This window comes from Stegostoma tigrinum, chromosome 10 (assembly GCF_030684315.1).
Source record: "Stegostoma tigrinum isolate sSteTig4 chromosome 10, sSteTig4.hap1, whole genome shotgun sequence".
Classification (NCBI taxonomy): domain Eukaryota; kingdom Metazoa; phylum Chordata; class Chondrichthyes; order Orectolobiformes; family Stegostomatidae; genus Stegostoma; species Stegostoma tigrinum.
This window is the reverse complement of record NC_081363.1, coordinates 76955714-76981948: the sequence shown is the minus strand read 5'-3', so window position 1 is coordinate 76981948 and position 26235 is coordinate 76955714. Positions and strand designations below refer to the sequence as shown.

The window sequence follows — 26235 nt, the reverse complement described above, 5'->3', positions numbered from 1 at the left end:
ACAAAGGAACCAGCAGAGGAGATTCTATTTTGTGCAGAGAATTGTGATGTGTCTGACAAGGTGGTGGAAGCAGATATAATTGTGTCTTTCAGAAGGTAAATTGGATGATAAATGAAAGTTGGAGGTGGTGGTGGGACATTGGTTGTTGGTGGGGAAGGAGCAGAAGAGTGAAACTGATCAGGCTGTTCTTTCACACAGCCAGTAAATCTAACAGCACCTGTCTGGAGCTACAGGGACAGACTGAATAGGCTGGAGTCTTTCCCCCCCTGGAGCTTGGGAGGCTGAGGGGGGTGAATGTATAGAGGTTATAATGGAACAAATAGTCTCCTGCTGTGTTGCCTGAATCTCTCTCCATTGTCTCGCGAAGCTTCCTTTCACTATTTCAACCTGATTCTCCTCAAGGCCCTCCTATTTATCCCAGAGAATGGCTGGTGCCTTGGGTGATTGATCATAAAGATTCAGCGGCAAACTAGAATGGGAAACATGTTGACTTTGGGCAATAGTGTGACTATGATTTCCAACCCTTCAGGATTGTCCTGGAGTTGCCAGGGGAAAAAGAAATACTTGCATTTATATGGAACCTTTCATGACTGCTGGATGTCCCAAAGCGCTATGCAGAAGTACTTCTGAAGTCTCTATTGTAATGTCATAAATGTAGCACCCAAGTTCCCCCAAACAGCAATGCAATGATGATGAGATAATCTGTTTTTGTGATGTTTATTGAAGGATAATTATTGGCTGGGACACCAGGGGAACTCCCGTGCTCGCACTCTTTTGAAATATTGCCATGGGATCTTTTACACTCACCTGGGAGGCAGGCAAGACCTGAGATTTAAACATCCCAGCCAAGAGACTACACCTGCAACAATGCAACACCTACACCTTTCAGTACTACACTCCATTGTCAGTTTAGATTGCAAACTGAACTCAGAACCTTCTAACCCAGAGGAACCAGCGTCACCTACTAAGCTGTGGCTCACAGTGCGAGGTGATGGCTCAGTGGTAAAGATGCTGGACATCTTTATTCACTCACGCAATGTGGCTGTGGCTGGCAAAGACCATGACCTAAATACCCCAACAATACCATTAGGAAGGGAATTCCAGGATTTGGACCCAGCGACAGTGAAAGAACAGCAATACATTTCCACATCACGTGAGTGCGTTGGAAGGGAATTTGCAGGTGGTGGTGTTCCCATGTACCTGCTGCCCTTGTTCTTCTAGATGGAAGTGGCCACGGAGTCACAGAATTACACAGACCCTTCTTTCCAACTCGTCCATGCCAATCAGATATCCTAAACCGATCTAGTGCCATTTTCCAGCATTTGGCCCATATCCCTTTAAACCCTTCCTCTTTATGCACCCATCCAGATGCCTTTTAATTGTTGTAATCGGACCGGCCTCCACCACTTCCTCTGGCAACTTATTGTTTACACGCATCACCCTGAGTGAAAAAGTTGCCTCTTCGGTTCCTTTCAAATCTTTCCCCTCTCATCTTAAACACAATCCCTCTAGTTTTGGACTGCCCTACCCCGGGAGAAAGATCTTGGCTATTCACCCTATCAATGCCCCTCATGATTTCATACACCTCTAGAAGGTCACCCCTCAGCCTCCGACACTCCAGGGAGAAAAGCCTGAGCCCAATGATCCTCTCCTTATAGATCCTGGAAGGTACGCTTGGAGGAGCCCGGATGAATTTCTGCAGCGCATCTTCTACGCCCTGCTGCTACTGAGCATTGGTGGTGGAGGGAGTGAATGTTTAGGAATGTGATGTCAATCAAATGGACTTCTTTGTCCTGGATAGTGTTGCACTTCTGGAATGTTTGGGCAGGGGGGGGGGTAGTGGTGGTGGTGGTGTCGGGAGGTAAGTTTCTCGCTGCAGTGTTCCGAGTCTCCGTGGTGTTCTCATAGCCACCCTATTTACTATGAGATAACACGGTGTAGAACTGGATGAACACAGCAAGCGAAGCAGCATCAGAAGTGCAAGAAAGCTGACGTTTTGGGTCTACACCCTTCTGGTTCAGTTCAGTTTCCGGTCAATGGTAACACCTAGGTGTTGATGACCAGGGATTTGGTGATGTTATGTTCAGTATCATTGGTTAGATTCACTCTTGTTGGAGGTGGTCATTGCAAAGCACTTGTGTGGTGCAAATGTCATTTCTGCCATATGCTGTCCTTGCCTGATCTGGCCTACATGTGGCTATAGATTCACAGCAATATGGATGGCTCTGAATTACTGTCCGGGAAATTAGGACTGGGCGATAACTGCTTGCATTGCCCATATCCCATAAATGAATAATAAACAAGAGCTTCAAGATCCTACTGAAAATCCATATGGAAATGGAAAATGTTGTGTGGTATATTCTCATTTGCTTCAAACACTTCCACTGATTAATCATAAAATTAAATATTGGAGATGGAAGAAAGGCCCACTTGTCTGGATTTGAGAATTATCCAAGAAGAGATTTTAGTGTGGTAAGGTGAGGCATTTTAATTATTGGCAATTCTGAAGACTCATAGCGGGATTGCCAATAATGTGATACCAATCCAAAGGACTCCATTGTTCTGGATAGTGTCAAGCTCCTTCAGCGTTGTTGGAGCGTCAGATAGGAAATCATGGGGCAACACTGCAGTGTCATTTCAGATCAACTGTCTGTATTACAGCTCTCCCATTTTCTTCAGTTTAAACTGAGAGAGTTATGTAACTGCCAGCTGATTCAGAATTGTAGTACACTAGAATTACTCCAACAAGTTTCAAAAGCTCCCTCTTGTGAGCAGATGCCAGCCTTTCCTTTGTAACAATGCTAGTGAGGTCAGTGGCTCAGTGAGTAACCCTCATTTACCTGCAGACAGAATGTCAACAGCTCAAGTCCCATTTAAAGCCTGAAATCTGGACTGACACTCCCAGTGCAGCGCTGGCTGAATGCCGTCCAATCATCAAGTGTCGCTTTTTGGATAACTTTGAAGCTCCACCTGCCATCCCCGATAGATCCCACTGTGCTTGACTAAAGAAGACAAGATTGGTGAGTTCTCTATGATGACTCAGCCAATATTTATCCTTCAACTAATATCACCAAAAGGTACAGTCCCTGGCCTTTCTTTTTTCTATAACATCTTTCCTCAATTCCACCGCCAAAATAAATTTGGAGTACATTGTGAGTGAATCTCATTGGGCGATGGCTGAGTGATATTATCACTAGACTTTTAGTCCAGAGACCCAGGTTATGAGCTGAGGACCCAGGTTCAAATCAAACTGTGGCTGATGATATAATGTGCATTCAGTAAAAATCTGGGATTAAGAGTCTAGTGACGACCATGAATCCATTGTCAATCGTTGGAAAAAAAACCCATCTTGTTCACTAATGAGCTTCAGGGGAGAAAATTTGCCTTCTATACCTGGTCTGGCCGATTTGTGACTCCAGACCCACAGCAATGTGGTTGACTCTTAACTGCCCTCTGGGTAATTAGTGATGGGCAATAAATGCTGACCTGGCCAATTGCACCTTCATCCTGCGAATGAAAAGAATCTACAATAAATGGATATCGAAAGGAGGACATGTCTGCTTTCCATCAAATTGTAACTCTTCTGTAACCATGGTCTTCCAATGACAGAAGTTCCACTCGAGGTTCCTCATCAAGATTCTGGCCAGGAGAAAGCAATGGCCTGTGACCTCATAATGATGTTAGCCACCTCCCTGTCACCAAGTGGATTAGAGGTATCCTGCAAGCACACTGAACACAATTGACATCAGAGTATGCTGGAGAATCTGAGATAACACTGTGTGAGGCTGGATGAGCACAGCGGGCCAAGCAGCATCAGAGGAGCAGGAAAGCTTGACGTTTCGGGTCGGAACCCGAAGGGTCTGACGAAGGGTCCCGACCCGAAACGTCAAGCTTTCCTGCTCCTCTGATGCTGCTTGGCCCGCTGTGTTCATCCAGCTTCACACAGTGTTATCTGACATCAAACAGAATTGGTAATGAATCGAAGTTGGTTATGTCCATTTTGTTGGTGCCCAGGAACCTGTCTTAGTGAGGACTGGTTGGAGGGCCTGGCACATGTACCAACTGTTCCACATCACCTCCGAGTCTCAATGCAATTGACAGTTATTGTCCTACATACTGGCTCAGCCTTTTGAACAATCCAAAAGCTGGGAACAATACCCAGAACGAGGCAGGACCACGGTACTGTGACAGAGTAGGATTTTGGATTCTGACTTGGATCTACTGCTTTATAGAAAGGCTTGCATTTATAAAGCACCTATCCTAACTTCGAGTTGTTGCAAAACTCTTTGCAGCCAGTGAAGTACTTTGGCAGCGTAGGAATGCAGCAGCCAATTTGTGTACAGCAAGATCCCGCAAACAAATTAATAACTATGTAATTTAGTGGTATTGGCTGAGGGATAGACATTGTAGGCACAAAGGAGTATTGATTGGACTTGGAATTAAAATCAGATGCAGTCTAAAATAGGCAGCTAATTTGCTATATTGCCTGTTTTGCACAACTGCCCAAGGTGAAACTGACACCCACCAGAGATTTTAACTAGCCTTGGGATTTGACAAACGGGACCAAGCTGAAGCAAGCAGTCAACGAAAAGCAATGTCTCCATCTAGTGTTGAAACGTAAAACTGCATGCAAATCTCAAGTTCCAGCAAAGACTCAGTAAGCCCACAACAAATAAATTAACAAATTCATTTTCTGAAGAAGGGTCCAGACCCGAATCGTCAGCTTTCCTGCTCCTCTGATGCTGCTTGGCCTGCTGTGTTCATCCAGCTCTACACCTTGTTATCACAAATTAATGCTAATGCTGAAGAATGGCATTTACCCGATTGTGATGGCACCGATGCCAGTGTTTCAAATACATTCTGTCATTTCAAACGCATTCTAAATCCTTTCTTTGGTTATGAATGCACTGTGTGATCCACAATTTCACCAGCTAACTCAGCCCTTTGATCTACCAAAGGTTCTGACTAATATATTTATTTTAATCCTTCCCTTTCTCTAAAGCACAAACCCCATTGACCTGCTATAACTAATGCCCAATGCCCATCAACTTAAATGCACCTTTCATGCTGTATTTTGTGTGAAGCACAGTTACCCAGGAGTTGATCCAGTGCTCTGTTCATCTTTATAATTGTGCAATAAGTCTCAGTCCAATCACGCACACACTTTCTCTCGGATGATTTCCTATCACCGCAAAATTGCTGCAAACTTCTCTTTTGCCCACAATTTTTTATTTCCTGACATTTTGCTGATCTATAACATCCTCTCAGTAGAATAACCTCTTAAATTTTAAGTAAATATATACAATTAGCTCAGTGGACTGGGGCATGGTTCAGCACAAGGGTCAATAGTACCAGTTTGATATCCATTCAGGCTGAAGGAGATAGACTTGCAGCCTACGCTCTTAGTAAGGCCACATCATAACTACTGCCAGCGATAACAATTTTCTAAGGCTGTATTATGTCTCCCATTGCCAAGGCATTTTTCTTCTCCTTTCTCTTTGTCCCTCTTCTCCCTGCGTAGTAAAGAATATTTAATTCCTGTACACTCCTGACTAATTCCTAACAAGGTCTATCTTTTCTGGTGCATATTGAGCAATTTCTCCATGAATTAATTCTCATGATGCAGGACACATTGACCAGGCCTGTGTTTCTTGCTACTCCATCTTTCCCTAAGGAGGTAGTAGTCCCTTCTTACGAACCATTTGCAGGCTTAATAAAACTCAGTGCATCATCCGCTCACATTGAAATGTTGGATGCATTTCATATAAGCCTTGGCTGGGTAAGGATGTCAGATTTACTTCCCCAAGAGTTTGAATTAATTAATTGAATTTCAACAATAATCTGGCACTTTTGTGACCACTTTTATTGAGATCAGCTTTCCATTGCTAGCTTATTAAATTTGCCCCAAATTCTCAAACGGCCTTGTTGGATTTGGGTTTCCTGGACTATTAGTTCCAACCACCATATTATTATTTCTCTTTGTAACATAAACATCAAAATACCCTACAAAAAGGCTAATGGGGCTGAGTGTACCTGAAGTATAAATATACTAATAATACTCAAATTTCCAGCTACAACATCGGAAATGCATAGGGAATCCACTTGTCTTGGGAAAGGAAATTTGTGTCTAACCGAATTTTAAAGGAACAGGGACAAATAAAGACAGGGTTGTAATGTATCACAACCCATTCGTTACATTGGCTGAGAGGACATCAATATAAGTGACCTTCCAATATACTATTGCCCTTTTTTTGAATCTGTCTGACCGCACTGAATTCTCATGTGTTGGGATGTTGAGATGATATGTGAGACACAAAATATTTCATATGTGTCACAGACACTTGTGAAATTGATTGAATTGGGATATAATAGCAGGGGCTGGCAGTTTCATGGCTCACTGTAGGAACAAGAGAGTAATTATATTAAGAGTAGAATAGAGGGATGGACTGGAACTAGTTCATGAGTGCGGTAGGTGAAGGTAAAGTCATCATCATCCCGGATGGACAGTGATGACTTCATGAGCAGCATTGGGCTACACGTTAGAGAGGGAGAGATGACTGGAGGTGAGTTTAAACCTAAGACAGGAGGCAAGGTTGAGAAGGTAGGTCTTCCATGGTGTCCTCAGCCAGCATAAGAATTGAACCTACGCTGTCAGCATCACTCTACGTTGCAAAGTAGCTGTCCCGCCAACTGGGCCAAACTCACTCCCACATTCTGTCCACCGGTCCTGACAGATATGGAACTAGTTTCACTTCGACACGCAATCCATCAAACCTGATGGATACAGAAGCTTCTAACTCTCACTCTACATCTTCTCCAGCAGAAGAGAAGGATCCTACACACTAAGTGGCAATGGGCAGCTTCCCCTTTCTTGGTTTGTGCACACTTTTTGCAGGTCCGTCTTTGAGACTTGGCTGCGGCTTTCTGTCACGTTGAAATGATTGTTGGTTTCCTCTTTGTGGGTGTGCGTGCTCTTTGTACCAGCTAGAGAAGGCACCGGAACCACCGGCAGCCTTGCCAGATGATTACCCAGCAGCGTAAGTCTCTTCACAATGGAGGGACGAACACCAGGATGGAGTCAGGAAATTAAATTGTGTCCGAATGAGTCATACAATCTCAGAGTTTTGGCTCGTGTTATTGAGGGCTTTAGTGCCCTTGTGGTAGGAAACATAGGTTGAGGGTGGCCAAGAAGATGGAGGATGGAATATAACGCAGGGAAACTAAAGGTCCCCTGCTTGGATAAAACGGAAAAGCTGAATATTTTTTTCAACAGCGGGAGACTGCGTTATCTTTGTATTCAGTAAGACATAGGAACATGGGTGTCATAGCTAGCAGGAGGGGATATAAGTTTAAATTGAGGGGTGATAGATATAGGACAGATGTCAGAGGTAGGTTCTTTACTCAGAGAGTAGTAAGAGCGTGGAATGCCCTGCCTGCAACATAAGGAAATGGAAAGTAACATCCAGGGACTACACACAATTAGGAAAGTCAATGATATGTTAACTTTTATTATGAAGGGATTGGAGTAGAAATGAAGAAGGTTATCTCAGAGTACAACAGGACCTTGGTCAGATGGGCCACTGGGCCGAAGAGTGGCACATAGAGTTTAATGTAGATAAATAAGAGGTGCTGCATTTTGGTCAGGAAAATCAGGGCAGGATCCAAATGCTTAATGGTAAGGTCGTGGGGAGTGTCACCGAACAAAGAGACCTTGGGGTGCAGGTTCATTGCTCCTTGAAGTGGAGTTACAGGGAGACAGGATAGTGACGAAGGCATTTGGTACACCTGCCTTTATTGGTCAGTGCATTGAGTACAGGAGTTGGGAGGTCATGTTGTGGCTGTGTAGGACATTGGTTAGGGCATTTTTGGAATGTTGCGTTCAATTCTGGTCTCCCTGTTATTGGAAAAATGTCGTAAAACTCGAAAGGATTCAGAAAAAAAACTACAAATATGATGCTGGGGTTGGAGGGTTTGAGCATAGGTAGGGGCTGAATAGGCTGGGGAATTTTTTTCCCTGGAGCATCAGACGCTGAAGGGTGACCTTATAGATGTCTTTAAAATCACAGAGGCATGGTGAATAACCAAGCTCTTTTTCCCAGGGTACGGAGTCCAAAACTAGAGGGCATAGGTTCAAGTCGAGAGGGAAAGGAAATAAAAGGGACCTATAAGGTAACTTTTTCACGCAGAGGGTGGTGCGTGTGTGGAATGAGCTGCCAGAAGAATTGGTAGAGGCTTGTACAATGACAATATTTAAAAAGCATCTGGATGGGTACATGAATAGGAAGGGTTTAGAGGGATATGGGGTAAATGTTGGCAAGTGGGACCAGAATAATTTAAGATGTCTGGTTGGCATTGTCAAGTTGGACCAAAGGGTCTCTTTCCATGCAGTAGATGTCTTCGACTGTAAATCTTATTGCAATTCCAATAGGAATGTGAGACCACACATGGAGGATGATGTACAGTTCTGACCTCCTTATTACAGAAAAGGACTGTTCATGCTCTGAAGGGAAATGCAACAATGGTTCAGTTGACTTGCTCCTGGAATGGAAGGATCACCCTATGAGCAGAGTTAAATACTCTCAGCCCAGACTCCCCCCAAGGTAGGATAACGATCTCATAGAAACACACAAAACTCACAACACATCGAACCGATCTGGACGATGACCCCCGTGGCTGGAGAACACGGAGCCAGGAGACACGGCCTCAGGAGTAAGGGGGTTGGCCATTTTGGACTGAGAGGAGGAGAGGTTTCTTCACAGGAAAGGCTTTCAATCCCCAAGTTTCTTAGATGTGGAGTATGTTCAAGATGGGGATGGTTTGTGAGCAGTAAGTCGATTAAATAACGTGGGGACAGTATTGAGACAGAAGATCAGCTTTCGCTGGATGGTAGAGATGGCTCAAAGAAGGGCCTAGTTTTCTTCCCATTGCCCTGGAGTAGTATTGTAACTCTGCCTTGGTTTGCGCTTCGTCCCCTCAGTCGGAACGACCAGGTTCACGGTGGAAAAAGCTCAGCAGGTCTGGAAGGATCTGTGGAGTTAAAAACAGAGTTAACATTTCAGGTCCAGTGAGAACTGAGGAAGGGTCATCGGACCCCAAACGTGAACTCTGATTTTTCTTTACCTTCACAGACGTCACTGGACCTGCTGGTCTTTTTCCAGCAACTCCCGTTTTTGTCACAGTACTTTTGTACTGCCTTGTGGCTTAGCACAGGCACAAAGTCGGGAAGCCTGCAAGAGTTGTCAACAGTCCTCAGTCCTTCAGCCTGAGGGTCCCAATACAGCCTCTGATTCCAGTCCAGGGACAGATGGTTGGCTGCCCCGGGTGGGACACAGTCAGGATCTTCCCCCCCCGCCAAAGAGCTGAGGAGCTAAATGTCAGGCAGCCCTTCACTGAACGTCACTCATTCTACCGTGTCGTGGGCTGCTTTCTCCTGGAGTGAGAGAACGGGAGGTGGCTGGCAGAGCTACTACTATTGGTGTGGGTGAGGGGACGGTAATGAGGTGTCCTGAGGGAGCAAAGGAGGCAGTGCAGAGGGGATGCAGGATCAATGAGTGGGGCGATGGTGAGCGTGACAGCAACTGAGAGAAGACGTGGCATGCAACAGTAAGAGAGGTGGAGCAGGGAGCCTTGATGGGAGCTGCCCGCAGGAGCAGAGATGGAGTGAGGGTGAGGTACGGGAGAGAAGATTATCGTAGCTGAACGGAGAGGTTATTGACCTTCTTCCCACAGCGCTGACCGAGTCAGGTAGATGTTGCTGGTCTTGCCCTGACACATTCTTGATAACATGAGTGCCGTAAATATTTAAAAGCAGCTTAAAGTTAACTTTGTTCCCGTCACTGGGAGAAACACAGATTTAAATGGAATGACAAGATGGGTAATGAACCAATGTCATGACTCTCTCCATCTCGACTGCAGTTTGTGATGCGTTAATCCAGACTCATGGATTCACAGGAGGCCAATCAGCCCATTACGCCTGTATCAACTCTATGAAGGAGCTACCTAAATCTGTCCATTCATTCACTGAGTCATTCATTCAGTGAGTGTCATTGGCCACACCAGGAATGGTGACCATGCTCTAATTGCTCTTGAGATGGTGTTGGTTGGCTGCCTCTTAAAGATTGTTGTGTGGTGCTGGCACACCCTCAGACTGTTTGCCTGCTCCATCCGCGGAGCCATTTTTCCATCATTTATCGAAATTCCCTTTAGTCATGGAGCCTTGGCGGGGGGGCGCACAGCACGGTGACTCAGTGGTTAGTTTTGCTGACTCACAGCGCCAGGGACCCGGGTTTGATTCCACCCTCAGGCGACTGTCTGTGTGGAGTTTGCACATTCTCCCCATGTCTGCGTGGGTTTCCTCCTGCAGTCCAAAGATGTGTAGGGTTGATGCATTGGCCATGCTAAGTTACCCGTAGTGTCCAGGAATGTGCAAGTTAGGTGGATTAGCCATGGGAGATGCAGCGTTACAGGGATCGGGTGGCGGTTTGGGTTGGGTCGCTCTTTGGAGGGTCAGTATGGACTCGGTGGGCTGAATGACCTGCTTCCACACTGTAGGGGTTCTGAGGAGCTATTGAATCTGCTGACAGCACCCTTCCCATAAGTGCACTTGAGACCATAACATTTTACTTATCCATTCATGGTGTTGCTAACTGGACTAGGATTTATTGTTCATCTCTGATAGCCCCTGAGATGATGGTGGCAAGCCACCTTTTTGAACCACTGTAGCCCCAGGGGTGTAGATACATCCACTATGCTGGTCGAGAATTTTGGCTCTTTGGATCAAACAGAGTTTCAGTTCTTTGAGCCAGTGACAGGGAAGGTATGGTGATATACTCCCAAGTCAGGATGGTGTGTGGCTTGAAGAGGAACACACAGATTGTGATGTTCCCATACATTTGCTGCCCTTGACCTTCAAGGTGGAAGAATTCATGGGTTTGGAACATGTTATCCAAGGATGATTTGCTACGGCACCCCTGTATCTTCTCATCTTTCCTGCTTTTTTTTGTCAATCACCTTAAATCCATATCCCCTTTCAGGCAAGCACAAAACAACATTCAGCTGTTACAGCTCACTCCATCATCCGGTGGCAACATGACTGAGCTTTTACTTCAGCACCGTTTTGCTGCATTAGGCCATGTCCCTTAATATTTTTAACATCTTTCAATCTCACTCTTGAAAATCATGGTTGAGCCTCTACAGTCCACTGAGCCAGAGAATTCCAAAGATTCACCACCCACTAAATGAAGAGATTCCTCCTCTCATCTCAGTCCAACGTGATTTGCTCTTCATTCAGAGACTACCTCCCTGCTCACCAGGCTTCAGCTGGAGGAGGAATGACACTCAGGGAAGGAATGATAACCATTCTTACCCTCTTATTAACAAGCTTTCTCTGGATGGAAACAGCCTCTCCCAATCTCCTCTGTTGAAACCCCTCAGTGGCTTTGGACACTTCCCCCAAATCTCCTCTTAATCCTCTTGTTCCAAAAGAGCAATCCTTGCTATTTAGTCAGAATTCCATGTCAGCAAGTATGTTTTAAATATTTGATAACAAAGTGTGAAGCTGGATGAACACAGCAGGCTAAGCAGCATCTTAGGAGCACAAAAACTGACGTTTTGGGCCTAGATCCTTCATCAGAGAGGGGGGTGGGGAGAGGGTTCTGAAATAAATAGGGAGAGGGGGGAGGCGGACTGAAGATGGATAGATTTCCTGTTTACAGCAAACAGTATAGTGTTAGTTACACTGATCATGTCAGTATACCAGTTAGGATCAGGAGTAGGCCACTTTGCTTCTCAAGCCTGCCCCACCATTCAATAAGATCAGGATATTTCTGATTACCCTATATTCCTACCTGCCCGTGACAACCCTTCTCTTCCTCGCTTCATCTTCCCCTGCTTGAAAAAATATTTAAAAACTCTGCCTCCAGCACGTTTTGAGGAGGAGAATCCCAAAGATCCAAAAATTTTCCTCAACTGCATCTTAAATGGACAAGGCCTTATTTTTAAACCAGCGGCATCTATTTCTAAGAGATAATGGGAAGTACAGATGCTGGAGAATCCAAGATAACAAAGTGTGAAGCTGGATGAACACAGCAGACCAAGCAGCATCTTAGGAGCATAAAAGCTTACGTTTCGGGCCTAGATCCTTCATCAGAGAGGATGAAGGGTCTAGGCCTGAAACATCAGCTTTTGTGCTCCTGAGATGCTCCTTGGCCTGCTATGTTCATCCAGCTTCACACTTTGGCATCTATTTCTATAATCTCCCACCAAAGGAAACATTCTCTCTGCATTTTCCACATCAAGACCCCTTAGGATCTGACACGTTTCAATCAGATCTCTGCTTACCCCATTCCTGTAGATACCAGTTTATACTGTTCAAATATTCCTCAGAAGCCTATTCCAGGTAATAGTCTGGTAAACGTTCGCTGAGCTGTTTCTAATGCCCTTACATCCTTCCTTAAATAAGGTGACCAATACTGTATACTGTACTCCAGATGCATTATCACCAGTGCCTTGTATACCTCCCTACTTTTGTACTCAATTGCCGCCAGAATAATGGATAGCACGCAATTAGCTTTTCTAATTATTTGCTGTACCTGCGTAACAAACTCTGCCATCTTTCACCACTTATACAACAGCCTTCAGTTCCTGCCGAAATGGACCACATTACAATTCCATTTGCAAAATCTTTGCCCACTCACTCTCCTAACTTTACGGCATTGCAATGAAAGCCAGAGCAGCCTATTCTATTTCATGGTTTAATGGGATCAAGCAACTCAAGGCAAACTACTGTGCAAAATTAGTCTGAAAGGTTACTAAAGTTCATGATGTGCACACTGGGAATCTTGTTTTTGTTCTTTAATTTGCCTTTTTCTTCTCCTGAGGGAGCTGACTCATGCCATGCTAATAACCCTTACTGCACCACACCCAGATAGGTGTTGTTAAATGCTTCCAACAGTGCCTGTTAAAGACCACACTTGCTTTTAAAATGTTACCTTGAAGATCATTTTCAGTCCATCAGATTTCCAGGTCCTAATGAGTGCATTAACTATCTCGCTTGCGATTTCTTTGAAGACTCTAATGTATTGTCCATGAGGTCCTGGGCATGTCAACCCACAGCTTCAAGAATTCCTCGGTACCACTTCACCAGTGATTGTCATTTTTCTGACTTCCTCTCTGCCCTCCCATTTCCTGATTTATTGCAGCTTCAGTATCCTTGTGTATTTGTCAAAAGTGCACAAGGGTTTCCCCCGGGTTGTCTGATTTCCTCCGACAGTCCAAAGGTGGGCAGGTTAGGTGGACTGGCCATGGAAATTGCACATCGGATCCAGTGATGTGCAGGCTAGGTGGATTATTTACGGGAAATGCAAGATTACAGGGATAGGGTAGGGGGTGGGTTTCGGTGGGATGCTCGTTGGAAGGTCAGTGTGGACTCAATGGTCTGAATGGCCTCCTTCTACGATTCTATATTTCTGGCCAGCTTTCTCTTCTACTCACTTTTTTTCTCTCCTTACTTATTTTTTGCTCAACATTTTCTGCTTTTATATCCGTCCAACCTTCTGACCTGCTACTTACTTGGCACAACTATTTGTCTTCTCTTTAAAGTTGGCTGCTTTCTTTAACATTTCCAGGTAACCACTGACAGCGAACCCAACATTTGGATGCTTTCCTACTCTTTGGAATTAATCTATTGTGTGTATTCTGAAATATCCTCTTAAATATTTGCCATGGCATCTCTAATGCACCATCCTTTAACCTAACTTGCAAAGTCATTTTAGCCGGCTGCGTTTCCACATCCTTAAAGTTGCCCTCATTTAGAATTTAATATTAGTATTGAACACACTCCTCATTCCCTCAAATTGAAATTAAAATTCAATTCTGTCAATGATCGCTGTAACTTAAGGGCACACCTAACATGAAATTGATAATTCTTTCTATCTGATTACACAATAAAAGTCCAGTATAGCGTGTTCTCTGGCTTGCTCCAGAACATGTTGTTCCATGACACTATCACAAAAGCATTGTATGAGCACATTTAAGTGATGTCTTCCCATCTGACTTTTTTTTTAGTTTATATGTAAATTAAAATCCCTCATGATTATTGTTGTGCCCTTCTGATAAGATGACATTATCTCTTCCTTTATCCCTCCTATTACTGATGATTCATTGGCCAGTATATTCTACCACTGGAGCAGAGTCAGGAATATCACTGAATTTTATTGTACTGTACAGTGTAAAATACAATAAATCATTCAAATTCAAAATTCAGGTTATAGTGTCATCTGCGAATAGTGGATTCACAGTTGTGGAGCTGTTGGAAAATTTACTTTCAACATTGTCTAACCCCTAGCTTAAACTGATTATAAACACTTTAAACTAACGCAAAACCTTTTAACCAATTCCACCAAACGCTATAAGCCCTTACCCCTCTACTATTCCAAATAATAAACACTCTAAGTCGACACCATATGTAGTGATAAGGCCACCGACTTTTAAAAGTTAAACAAAGATGCTGGATGGACTCTAACACACTGATGTCAGAAATTACCATGAAGTCGCAAGGCACGGAAAGGTGCGCGGCCGGGCCCTAGAAACCAACTATTAAACGTGCACCAAGAAAAACACGGTCCGCGGTCGGAGTCGAGTCAGGTCGGGTCGGGTCGGGTCTGGTCTGGTTCCGTCGGTCGGTGGGTGGGTGAGTGACGCAGTTCCGGCGGCAGCGTGACTTCCGGTGAAGGCGTTTGGAGATGGTGCTGCTGGAGAGTGACTCGGTGAGAGGCGGGCGGAGGGAGGAGAAGGCGGAGGGTGTTGCTGGTAACTTGGCCAAGGGGCGTGTGCGCGAACACTTTTTTTTTCAATGGGGATTGGAGCCTGCGGAATCAGTGAGGGCAAAATGTCGGGGGTGGGGGGAAAGGTGATACTGTAACACTGGAATATGTGGGGAGCAATGGCGGGGGCGGGGGTGGGGGTGGGGGTGTGGGTGTGTCTGAAATACTGGACCTGTGAGGGCTGGAGTGGGGCACTTGTGCCACTGTAGGGACTGGCAAGACTTGGGCAGTGGGAGATGAGTAGGGAATTTGATTGAGTGGGAATAGGGAAGCACTCGGAGGGAACAGGAGGATGTGAGGTGATGCCAAGGCAACAGGGGTGGAAGGGTGGGTGAACGAGGAGGTGTGAAGGGGGACCAGTGCTGGGATGGAGATGGCTGTGGGTTTGGTGTAATTCATTTGAGCACTGTGGTAGAGCAATACTGGTGTAGTGGGCGGTGGGTAGCAGTCAGGCAGTGGGGGTATGGTTAAATTTTCTCTTGTATGTTCTGATGCTCTGACAGTGTACACTCCTTTCTTTCTGTAGTTTCTGACTGAGTTGACCCGCCTCTTCCAGAAATGTCGAACCTCTGGAACTATTTACCTCACCATGAAGAAATGTGAGTCTCTGTACATTCAAGGTTTATTTTATATTGGAAGCAGTAATATTTGAATGTTAGTGATAATGGGAACTGCAGATGCTGAAGAATCCAAGATAATAAAATGTGAGGCTGGATGAACACAGCAGGCCCAGCAGCATCTCAGGAGCACAAAAGCTGACGTTTCGGGCCTAGACCCTTCATCAGAGAGCGGGTCTAGGCCCGAAACGTCAGCTTTTGTGCTCCTGAGATGCTGCTGGGCCTGCTGTGCTCATCCAGCTTCACATTTTATTATATTTGAATGTTACTTTTGTTTAGTATGCTTTGCAAATGGTGGGCATTTGCTGGGCATTCACCAGTACCCCTTTAAATAAACACACCTTTAAACTGGTTCTGGGGTTTGGAGGTGTTTTCTTATAGTTGCCTAACTTTGTAAATAAATGTTAAGATATATTTGAAAATTGGTGCAAGTTATAACTTTTAATTGGCTCTATAGAATAGAGCTCAATCTTACTCCACTTTTCACTTGATCCTGGCTGATGTGTGTTTATACTGGTTATCTTTTGATAAATGTGTGTAATGAATTTCTGCAAATGTAAGTAACATTTGCACCACGCAAATGCTTGTCATGGACCATCCTGAACAAGAGAGAGTATAACCAAATTAATGAAACAAAGAACTACAGCTGCTAGAAATCTAAAACGTAAAAAGATATTGCTAGAGAAACCTGTTTGGCATCATCATCTATGGAGAGAAAGCAGTATTAATGTTTTGAATTCATTGACCCCTCTTTAGACCTGTTAGCAGTTAGTAAAATGTGGTATATGTGTTGAAGAAAGTTGGGTTGGTGGCGGTATGCAGATAGAGGGAGATGGAGCCCAGCAAGAGAGAGAACGATGGTCACTGAGACAAAAGGAATGAATAACAGTGAGCTAGGGAGCAAGAAAAGCTAGTAATAGGGACTATAAGTAGATGAAAATGGATTGGCTATGCTGAAAGCAGCCTGTGTCATGACTGGGTGTAGGGTATGGGGTGGATAGAGGTAATGAAAGGTGTTCAGGTATAAAATTGTTGACATTGAGTCCTGAAGGCTGCAGGGTTCCCTAGCAGAAAATGACAGAGCAAGTTGGAAGAACAGCGAGCCTCACTGGAGAACTGCAGCAGGCCCATGTATACTAGGGATTATGGTGGTGTTTTAATGGCAGGCAACTGGAAGCTCAGGGTCATTTTCTGAGTACTGAAATCTAACCATCTCCCTTTGACCTTTAATAGGGTTATTTTTGCTACCTTTTGTATAAAAGTGCTTCCGGATTTTTCGTTAACCATCTAGCTCTTTCTTTTGCATTGTACTCCTTTGTTCAGGATTTCCAACTGGTGTTCAGTGACTGCACAGAGTAGCATAATATTCATGATGTGCGGTGAAGTTGCAGCCAAGCCCCTACAGAGCTTTGAGTAAGATTATAATTTGGAGCATAATTCAGCCTCTTGACCCTGATCCAATATTCAGTTAGATCAAGGGATAAGCTGATTATAGCTTTAACTTCACCTTGCTTAGTGACCCCATATCTGTTGGCCCCCTTGTTGAGGAAACGTCTGTTTGGCTCAATCTTGAATAAATTTGATGACCCTGACTCCATGGCCCTCTGAGATCCCATACAGCAACAACTGTCTAAGATGAAATTCCTCCTCATCTCTGTCTTAAATGGAAGACCCCATATTTTTAAACTTTGCCCTTGATTGTAAACTGCTCCATGAGGGGAAGCATCTTGTCCACTACCCTGTCAAGCTCAATGGAATCTTTCCTATTTGAATAATTCACTCCTTGCTCTTCTAAACCCCAATGAGTATTGGCCTAACCTTTCCTCATAGAACAACTCCTACTTCCCAGGAATCAGCTGAGACAAGTCTCTTTGAACTGAATCCATTTGAAGTATACCTTCTTTAAGTAAGGAAACCAAATTGTGAGTACAGTCGTATACAGTAATGGCAAGTCCTCCCCATTTTAATACTCCGTCACTCTGAGAAAAAAGACCAACATTCAATTTCCCTTTTAATTACATGCTGTAATTTTATTGACCCATTTGAAAGATCCCTCTGTGCCATAGACTTCTGAATATTCTGCTTTTCCCTTCTTTCCAGCAAATTAGATCAGCTCACGTTTTGCAAAATTGTTGCCAAGTATTTGCCCACTCACTTGATCTACATGTATTCTTTTACAGACATTGTGTTCTCCTCTTCGTTTGCTTTCTATCCTATCTTTGTGACATCAAGAAATTTGGCTACAGTACGTTCACTCCTTTAATTCACGTCATTTAATATAGATCATAAATAATTGAGGCCCCAGCACAAATCCTTGTGACACTCCAGTAGTGAGTCAGCCATGTTAAAAATGACCCTCTGTTTCCTGTTAGTTTGCCAATCCCTGTACCCACGCTAGTAAATCTGCTCAAAATGTGAAGTCCAATCTTTTATGTGCCACTTTATTAAATACATTTTGGAAATCCAAATATTCTGCCTCAACTAGTTTCCCTTTTAGTACCATGCTTGTTACATTCTCAAGATCTCTAATAAAATTGTCAAACATAATATCCCAACATTTACCTTGTGATTTTCTTAATGTTCCATTATTACTTCCTTAATGATAGATTTCTGCATTTTTCCGATTTTTTTTGGGGTGATGTTAACTGGCCTACGGCCTTGAGTTTTGTCATCTTCCTTTCTTGCAAATTATAATCCACTGGGACCTTTTCAGAAACAGGGAGGTAATCTTCATTGCTAATTGAGAGTGACAGATTTCCTTTCATCTCCCTTTCTGATCTGTGGTGAATAACAATTGAATTAGTTGCCTAATTTCATATTGCATTTACCGTTCTATCTATGTTGGTTCTTTGGAAGGGCTGTCCAGTGTTGTCCTACTTTCTCTGCCTCATATCGCTGAAAATATTTGCTTTTCACATATATAATGTACGTATAGGGGAGTAGCAGAAGATGACCAAATGTGATGATAGTGTAAACTGAAAATAGGTATAGTTAGAGAAATGAAAAGATGTATCTGAATAAAGTTGATCATTCCTTCTCTGGATAAGGCCAGCGTTTATTGATGAAAATATATCCATAAGACCGTGAGGGTGACTAAACCTTCAAATATTTCGAGTCCCTGATTTCTGCCTGTTATGGGGGATGGGTACCTGAAGGTAGGTTTTTAATGATTTGACTGACTTGTGATCTTGTTGGATTCAAAAGTATTTTAGGCATCCTACATATACAACAAAATTACAGTAAGACATGATCAAAACAACAATCAATAGAGATGGTACAGTGGCTGACTGCTTATCACCGTCTCAGTGCCAGGGACCCAGGTTTGATTCTGCCTTTGGATGACTTTTGGGTTTGCAGATTCTGTCTGCATGGGTTTCTGCAGTGCAAAGATATGCTGGGTAGGTGGATAGGCTGTGCTAAATTCACCATCTGGTGATGAGCAAGCTGGGTGCTTTCGCCAAGGGGGTGGAAAAAAGCATTGCTGGGATGGAATGCACTTCAGGGGTTTGGTGTGTTCTCAATGGGCCTAATGGTCTGCTTCCACTAGGATTCTAGAATCCTAAAACCTGTTATGATTTAGATTAGGCTGTTTTCATTAGAGAAGGTTGAGAGGTGACTTAATTAGACATAAAATCATCAGGGGGTTAGATAGGGTGGATAGGGAGAGCCTTTTTCCTAGGATGGTGATGGCGAGCATAGGGGGCATAGCTTTAAATTGACGGGTGAAAGATATAGGACAGATGTCAGAGGTAGTTTCTTTACTCAGAAGTAAGGGAATGGAACGCTTTGCCTGCAACAGTAGTAGATTCGCCAACTTTAGGTACATTTAAGTCGTCATTGGATAAGCATATGGATGTACATGGAATAGTGTAGGTTAGATGGGCTTCAGGTCAGCACAACACCGTGGGCCGAAGGGCCTGTACTGTGCTGTAATGTTCTGTTCTATTACTGTTCTATTTTGACCCATCTACAATGAAGGAGCTATTTAAGTTTCCAAGTTAGGATATGACTTGGTTATAGTTTCTTACAGCACCTTCTGCAACATTGTCTTTGTATTGCCTTTCAAGGTGGTGGAGGTCAGTGGTATGGGAGGTCCTGCCTACGATGATGCACGTTTGGTTATGGCAGGATATTGGAGTGAAAGAGCTGGAGTAGAGAGGGCTGTTGTGGTCATTGTGTGTGTGGTGGGAAGTCTGTCTCTTTCTCTTCAATCCTCTTTGCTAAAACAGACATTTGTGAGAACTTCCTGTCGAAGACTTGGCCACCATGTGGTCTGCATGGTTTGTGTTAAGAGTATTGGGTAGAATTTTGTTTTTAAAGAAAAAAGCTGAAAGGTAAACGAAATCATAATCTCAAAAAGTTAAGACTTCCAGAGGGTAGATTTAGCATGTATATTTCCAGTTGAGGCCAGAGTGAGTGGCTATGCATGTCACTGATAAATCCAGCGAAAATTCAGGAGAAATATCTTATAGTGAAAATGTGAAAACTTGCTGCCACTGAAGTAGTTGAGGTGAATCACAAATGTACTTAAAGCTAAGCTGAATGAGTAGTGAAAGGATTTGCAGGATGTAATGAGGCTAAAGGAAAAGGTTGAGCAAGAGGCCTGGGTGGAGCATGAATACAGACATGGGCAACTTGGGCCCAAGGCACTTATTTATTCTGTAAATCTGAGGTAATTCCCCCAATTCCTAGAGAGTCCGTTTACCCATCCCTATTATATGCTGTCACTGAGACAGTGGAAGCAGTGATCAAGATTAAAATCTATAGCTGTCTCTGCTTCTCATTGTTGCTCTGCAATACTGTGTAATCGTTTGTTTAAAATGTAAATTATTTTGATTTATTTTAGAATGTCGTGAGTAATTTGATACTTGTCATGTACAATAGGCTTGAAAGAGAAATTATTTTAGACCTATGATTGTCAAAGGTGTCCCCTTGAGTCTGGATCTGCTATAATCTAATAATAGAGACTGATGAGAGAACATTACAATTGTATCTGAGTTCTATCAGCATGATAGATGAACTAAGTAGTCTCTAGTGTAGTGATTCGTCCCATCCGGCATTTGAATGGATAAAAGTCAGGTGTGCCATGAGAAGATTTACCTTCGTATATCTGTATATCAACCATACATTGTTTATATAGCATTAATGCAAAAAAAGGCACAAAGCATTTCACAGGAGCTGCATAAATAACATTATAATGTCAACTACGTGAGTGTCACATGAGATATCAAGGCAGATGATCAACTGTTTGGTCAAATAGGCATTTTCTTCAGGGTGGAGAGGGAGGGTTTGCTCAGGAGCTTGAGGTCAGTGCCTAAGAAACTGAAGTTACAGCTACCAATGGTAGAGCAATGAAATGATCTGTAAGAGTTGGAGATGCCACAGAGATAGGGAGGGGTATAAATTGAGGTAGGTGAATTTAAGAGAAATGTAATGTGCACCTTTTCTGTAGATGATGGTCGGACAAAGCCAGTTCCACGGAAAGGAAACCCTAATACCTTTGAACCTGCTGACAATAAGTGTCTACTAAGGGCAACTGATGGGAAGAAGAAGAAGATCAGCACAGTGGTAAGTGTAAGGAGGAGAATGACCACTAACTGTAGCTAATATCTAAATGGGGTGAGGAGGCTGTTCAGCCCATCAGATTTACTGTTCCTCTTAGTCAGAGTGTGGCTGATCTATACTTTAGCTCCAGTTAGCTACCTATGAATCATGTCCCCTGATGTGCTTAATGAATGAAAGTCTTGCTGACAAATGAGATACGTTGCTCAAGCTTTTTGTCCCCCTCAGCAGGACAAATGCAAGAATGCCACATTTCAAAACCTCAACAATTTATTCTGCAGGCATTAATTCATTTGATTGTCTTAGATATTATCGTATTGAAGAGTTCATAGGTAGGTACATGTTATGTGCAAACAAAAAGAATATGTCCAATCTCCGTGTGCCTTTTTGTTTTGAATTACCTGGGAGCTTGGGACGGATATAGTTCCTTGGTTATCTCTCCTTGGTAAAGCTTTGGCCAAGCTGAATCCTTTCTCCTATAGTATAATTTGTTATGATCATTTGAAATTTGACATTCTGCATTTGTTGTGATGAGTACTAAATGACAATCTTCTGCCATGGACAAACTTCTGGATTAGAAGGAAGTATAGGCCATTTAGTTCTTTAAGCCTGCTTTACTAAATTCACGACTGATCTAATTTACTTTATATATCTGACCTCCACTTTCCTGTCTCCCCTCCCACCACAATGACCTTCTACTGTGGAAATCAAAGATCTGTCTAATTCCACTTTGAATATGTTCATAATCTAGTTTCTGCTGCTCTGAGGAAGAGAATTCCACAGACTAATGGCTTTGAGAGAAATTCTTGTTAACTGTTGTTTTAAATGGGAGAACTCTTATTTTTAGACCCTCTAGTAAAGAAAACTGTCTTTTCAACAATATTTAAATTTTGTAGTCCCAAGTGACATTTAAAGTCTATGTTCGGTAGGTTTTTTTTTAATTCAAAGTTTCAATTAGTTCCCAGTGCCCACGAACTTTTGGGGAACCAAGTTCCTGAGTCTATTCTCTCAGGCTTGCTCTGAACAATGTAGTGTTTGTGTGCATGGATGGATGTTTAACAGGCCTGAACTTTTCACCTTTATGCTTAGGTGGTGGTAAGGTACTCCCTGTACATTCAATATTGGTGTATTTAAATCTCTACTTTTTACTTCTTTCAGATTAGCTCCAAAGAAGTGAACAGGTTTCAGATGGTAAGTCTGTATACTTTCTTCGTGCAATGTATGCCATTACAGTGGTGACCTTTATTCAGCCAACTTTACAGGCTCATGTAACTAACGCACTAGCTATAACAAAGGGTGGTAGCCACTGCTGTGAAAAGTTGCCTGTCTCTTTATCTTGAGCACTTCTCTTTTCAAGAGGCTGCACATAGGGTGGGGAGGAAGAATGATGTATCAATTTGTGGAATAGTCTGCCGTAATTCTCCCAGGGTCATACCAACTGCAGACAATCTCCTGTGGAGATGCCTTATTAACAAAAGTAGGCGTTAACAGTCAGTACAACCTGATGACCACTTTGACCCAGTGATTCCTTTTGCACATCCTATTCTTCAGTTTCTTCAGTTCTGTCTGTGCAACAAGCACTAGCCAGTTAAGATGACCAGCAATCTTTAGTAACTCAAATAGGAGGCAGCTGTTCTGCCTTTGAGCCCCTACTGCTTCTGCTATGGGTCACAGCAGAACTGAACCTGTACCCTCGATGAATTAGCTGATCCCACCTAAGGTTAGGATCTCTCGCGGCAAGTAGGGTCGAATAGACCGGGGTGCCTGCTCCTGATCAGTTGATAATCATGGGCATCTGATCAGGGTGAGATTGCAGATAACGACGGTGGATGTTTATTTTCCCATCATGTTTTTCACATCTGTTTCCTTGGTAAGGTGAACAATATGCAATGCAATTGCACACCACCAGATGTCACCATGCCTTCTTGGAGATGGGCACAACTGCAGAACTGATTAGAAAAATAAAACGGACCAAAGAAACTCCAAACCTTTTGCCTGTTTGTTTATTACTCAGAATAATTTAGGAGCACCCTTCCAGTCCAAAGATGAGACGAGATGTTTAATGCTGATGTACATTGGCAACGACTTGCATTTTATTGCACCTGTTAACATTTGAAGAAAGTTTCAAAGCCAGGGCCAAAAATAGAAATGTTAAAATAGGTGACAAAAAAAAATCTGGTCACAGGTAGGTTATGTGGATCATCTTCAAAGGTGAGCTATGTTCCTTTGTAGCTAAAGGCATGACCGTCAGTTGTGGGCCTTAGGGTGTGCGGTTGGACAAGGCCCCAAACTTGGTGTGATGTGGAGGTGCTTATTACTTATTGGATTACTCACTACTTTTGTTAGACCCTTGGCATATGACTGTTATACCTATTATGTTATTTCGGTCATTTTGTTTGTCTCCAACACCACATTGTTTTTAATTTTTTGTAATTCTCTTTATGCCTCATTTAGTTGTATTGTAGATTATCCTTTTGTTTGTTATTCAGCTGTTGATGCTTTACTCACACCATCTGACACTTTTGATTACCTGCAGAGACTTATTATTTGACGCTCCACTCACACCACTTGTATGACCTTTTGATCTCTCTACCTATAAATTCTGTGTCTCTGTGCTTCTCTCTCTCTCTCACTTCACCCGACAAAGGGGCTGTACTCTGAAAGCTTCTGATTTCAAATAAACCTGTTGAACTATAACCTGGCCTTGTCTGATTTCTGACCTTGCCCAAACTCAGTGTGTTCAATTTTGGGCACTTGTGAGCTAGAGAAGGTGGTGACAAAGGTAGGATTAATAGTGGGGGAGGGGCATAGTTTTTAAATCTTTCCAAAGGTAAGAATTTTTCAAATCCGGGTGACGCTTGACCAAAGTTTGAGTTGGTCAGTGAATATGGGGATGATGGTTTAACAGGATGTGATTCCAGATTGGATACAAGCAGTGCAGATAAAATTGGAGGCTTCCAAGAGTGTATTGGAAAGGTCAAGATTGAAGCAAAATAAAACATCATGCTTTACTTTAAAATAAAATGAGTAGCTCCAGTTGAGGTTAAAATTTGATCTTGGGAGTCTGAGGTTTAGTGATTTACATTAATGTCATTCAAGATGTAGCCAGAGAGATCAGATAAACTGCTAGAACAGCTGTCTCCTGGAGCACAATAGACCTGTTATTGAAAATGATAAACAGGTAAGCAGCAACATCTTCAGGTACAGTAGACCTGCCTGGCTCGGGCATGCTGTTTCAAGGTTGACTTGCTGCCTATTGCCCATTGCCAGTGCAGTGGTGAATTGGAGATAACCTGACTCTGATTTTGCGTTAGTTGCAGCGCCTAGGCTCTGTGGGTGGCACTTTTGTAGGCACTGGAAGGTTGTGAGATCAAGCCTCACTTTAAACCTCAGATCAGAATCTAGACTAGCCCTACTGGTAAAGTATTTGAAGAGAGTGTGGAATTGTTAGTGTATCATCCCTTGTATGAAGTGTTAAACTGAGGCCTGTTCAGTCAATGCTTTGTGATGTCCTGGCTGATATTTATTTATGCTTTGACTGACATCACTGACACACGTGATTTGCTCATCGTAGCATTTTTTTTCTGGGTGCTTTCTGTGCACAAATTGCCCACAGCATTTCCTAGTTTACCTCCAGGACCACAGTCAATCAAGTTCTACTGATGTGTAAAATAATTTGGGACATGGCAAATATTATATAAATGCCAGTCTCCAGTTCTATATTTATAAAATGTTTGTGTAGCTTGGAAACAGCCTTTAAGATCTCCGTTTGGAAGGTTTACTTGGGAACCAGACCAGCAGTAGCTTTTAGGGAAGTAGTTGTCAAGCCAAATTCATTTTGACTGCCTGTTTTCCTCCCCCTCTCAATTTTGTTTAGCTGGAAGGATTTAAAACTGTCTTTTACTTCATGTTGATATAGTCCAGCACAACTCCCTTTTAAAGGGTTCTGTTTGAATTCTCTTGGGTTTTTAGGCATACTCAAACCTGCTACGGGCACACATGGACGGCTTGAAGAAGAAAGACAAGAAAAGCAAAAGTAAGAAGACCAAGGCCACACAGTGACTGAACTGCTGTCACGGCAACAGGGGACAAGCTATTGGAGGAGACAGCTTTGGCTAGTCCCATATCTAACATAAGACCCTTAGACTGCAATCAACTTTAGTTACTTGCTTTTGTTTTTAAAATAGACATCAGTTGCATGGAGATGTGGAGGAATTGGCAGTAGGGTGGGAGATGAAACTTGTTTCTGCCAGGACCTCAATGGAAATGCATCTTGACCACTGATGTGTCTGATAACTGTGTCCCTGGTAGCATGTCACCTTATTCATGCTTTCGCATATTTATTGCAAAGTGTTGCTGTGCACGACCCAAACATAACCTTCGCTAGGATTTTGCAGGTTTTACATCATGGGCATGTAGGGTAAATTTCTCCTATCTTTAATTAGTTTTTCAATATCAGTGATGTGCACTAGATTTCACTAAATAATTTGACACCTATGCACCCATTCAGCCTGGCCCTGGATGCAACCCTGGACATTCCTGCAGAAGCAGAGATATTCTCTAATATTCAGTAATGAAACCAAACCCTTTGTGAAATGAATTACAGGGGTTGTCACTGCCCTGTGAAGAGAGGATCCTCATCTTCTTTACCCTGCTTGTCATAAGGATGTTCTACAATGTGTTCTCTGAAATCAAAGAGAGAGATGTATCTTTTGGCCAAATATATAAAGGAGAATTTTGTTGCTATCTTTCACTGATCAGCTGGAGCTGATTTTGTTTTCAACTGGGGTTATAGGTTAATTGTTGCAGAGCTGTGTATAAACTAAAATAAAGGCTTTCTGAACCATTTTATTACACTAAGGTTAATTTTATATGGTGTTCATGCTGCTAATAATTTGTGGGTTTAATTTGTGGCTCGGTGGCAATCTTGACACCCAATTGGAAAGTTGGGGTTTTATGATTCACACCACAGAGATTTATTCCCGCTGGTGCCTCAATGTGGTATTGAGGATAGCTGCACTGTCAGATGCTTCTTATTTTAATTCCCTATCCCTCCTTCACAAGATGATAAACAATGGTCATGCACCTGCTGAACTGGACACAAGTTTCCATGGCACTATTCAAGATATCTTCTAACCCCCAGCTCGAGCGGACAGGACTTGAACCTGGGCCTCCTGCTCTGGGGCAGGGAAACTGCCACAAGAGGTCCCTACAGCACTATACAAAGAAGAATG

General features: G+C 43.1%; 1 protein-coding gene across 2 annotated transcripts; it reads left to right on the top strand.

The window, feature by feature from the left end:
* The first annotated feature begins 14658 nt into the window (after positions 1 to 14658).
* On the top strand, positions 14659 to 25849 carry srp14 (signal recognition particle 14). 2 transcript variants are annotated; one of them, XM_048538508.1, is made up of 5 exons: positions 14659 to 14765; positions 15349 to 15421; positions 20892 to 21007; positions 22160 to 22192; positions 24974 to 25849. In XM_048538508.1, exons 1-5 carry the CDS (start codon positions 14742 to 14744, stop codon positions 25061 to 25063), a joined length of 336 nt encoding a protein of 111 aa, XP_048394465.1. In that variant the 5' UTR covers positions 14659 to 14741; the 3' UTR covers positions 25064 to 25849. The 2 variants fall into 2 exon arrangements, with proteins under 2 accessions (XP_048394465.1, XP_048394464.1); XM_048538507.1 differs by lacking the exon at positions 14659 to 14765 and adding an exon at positions 14873 to 14908.
* Positions 25850 to 26235: the final 386 nt, after the last annotated feature.

Excerpts from the sequence above, each read along its gene's own strand:
- srp14 (XM_048538508.1), top strand. The coding sequence starts at position 14,742 with ATGGTGCTGCTGGAGAGTGACTCG. Across the intron at positions 14,766-15,348 it reads TGCTGCTGGAGAGTGACTCG|TTTCTGACTGAGTTGACCCG; the intron begins GTGAGAGGCGGG and ends TTCTTTCTGTAG. Across the intron at positions 21,008-22,159 it reads AGAAGAAGATCAGCACAGTG|ATTAGCTCCAAAGAAGTGAA; the intron begins GTAAGTGTAAGG and ends TACTTCTTTCAG.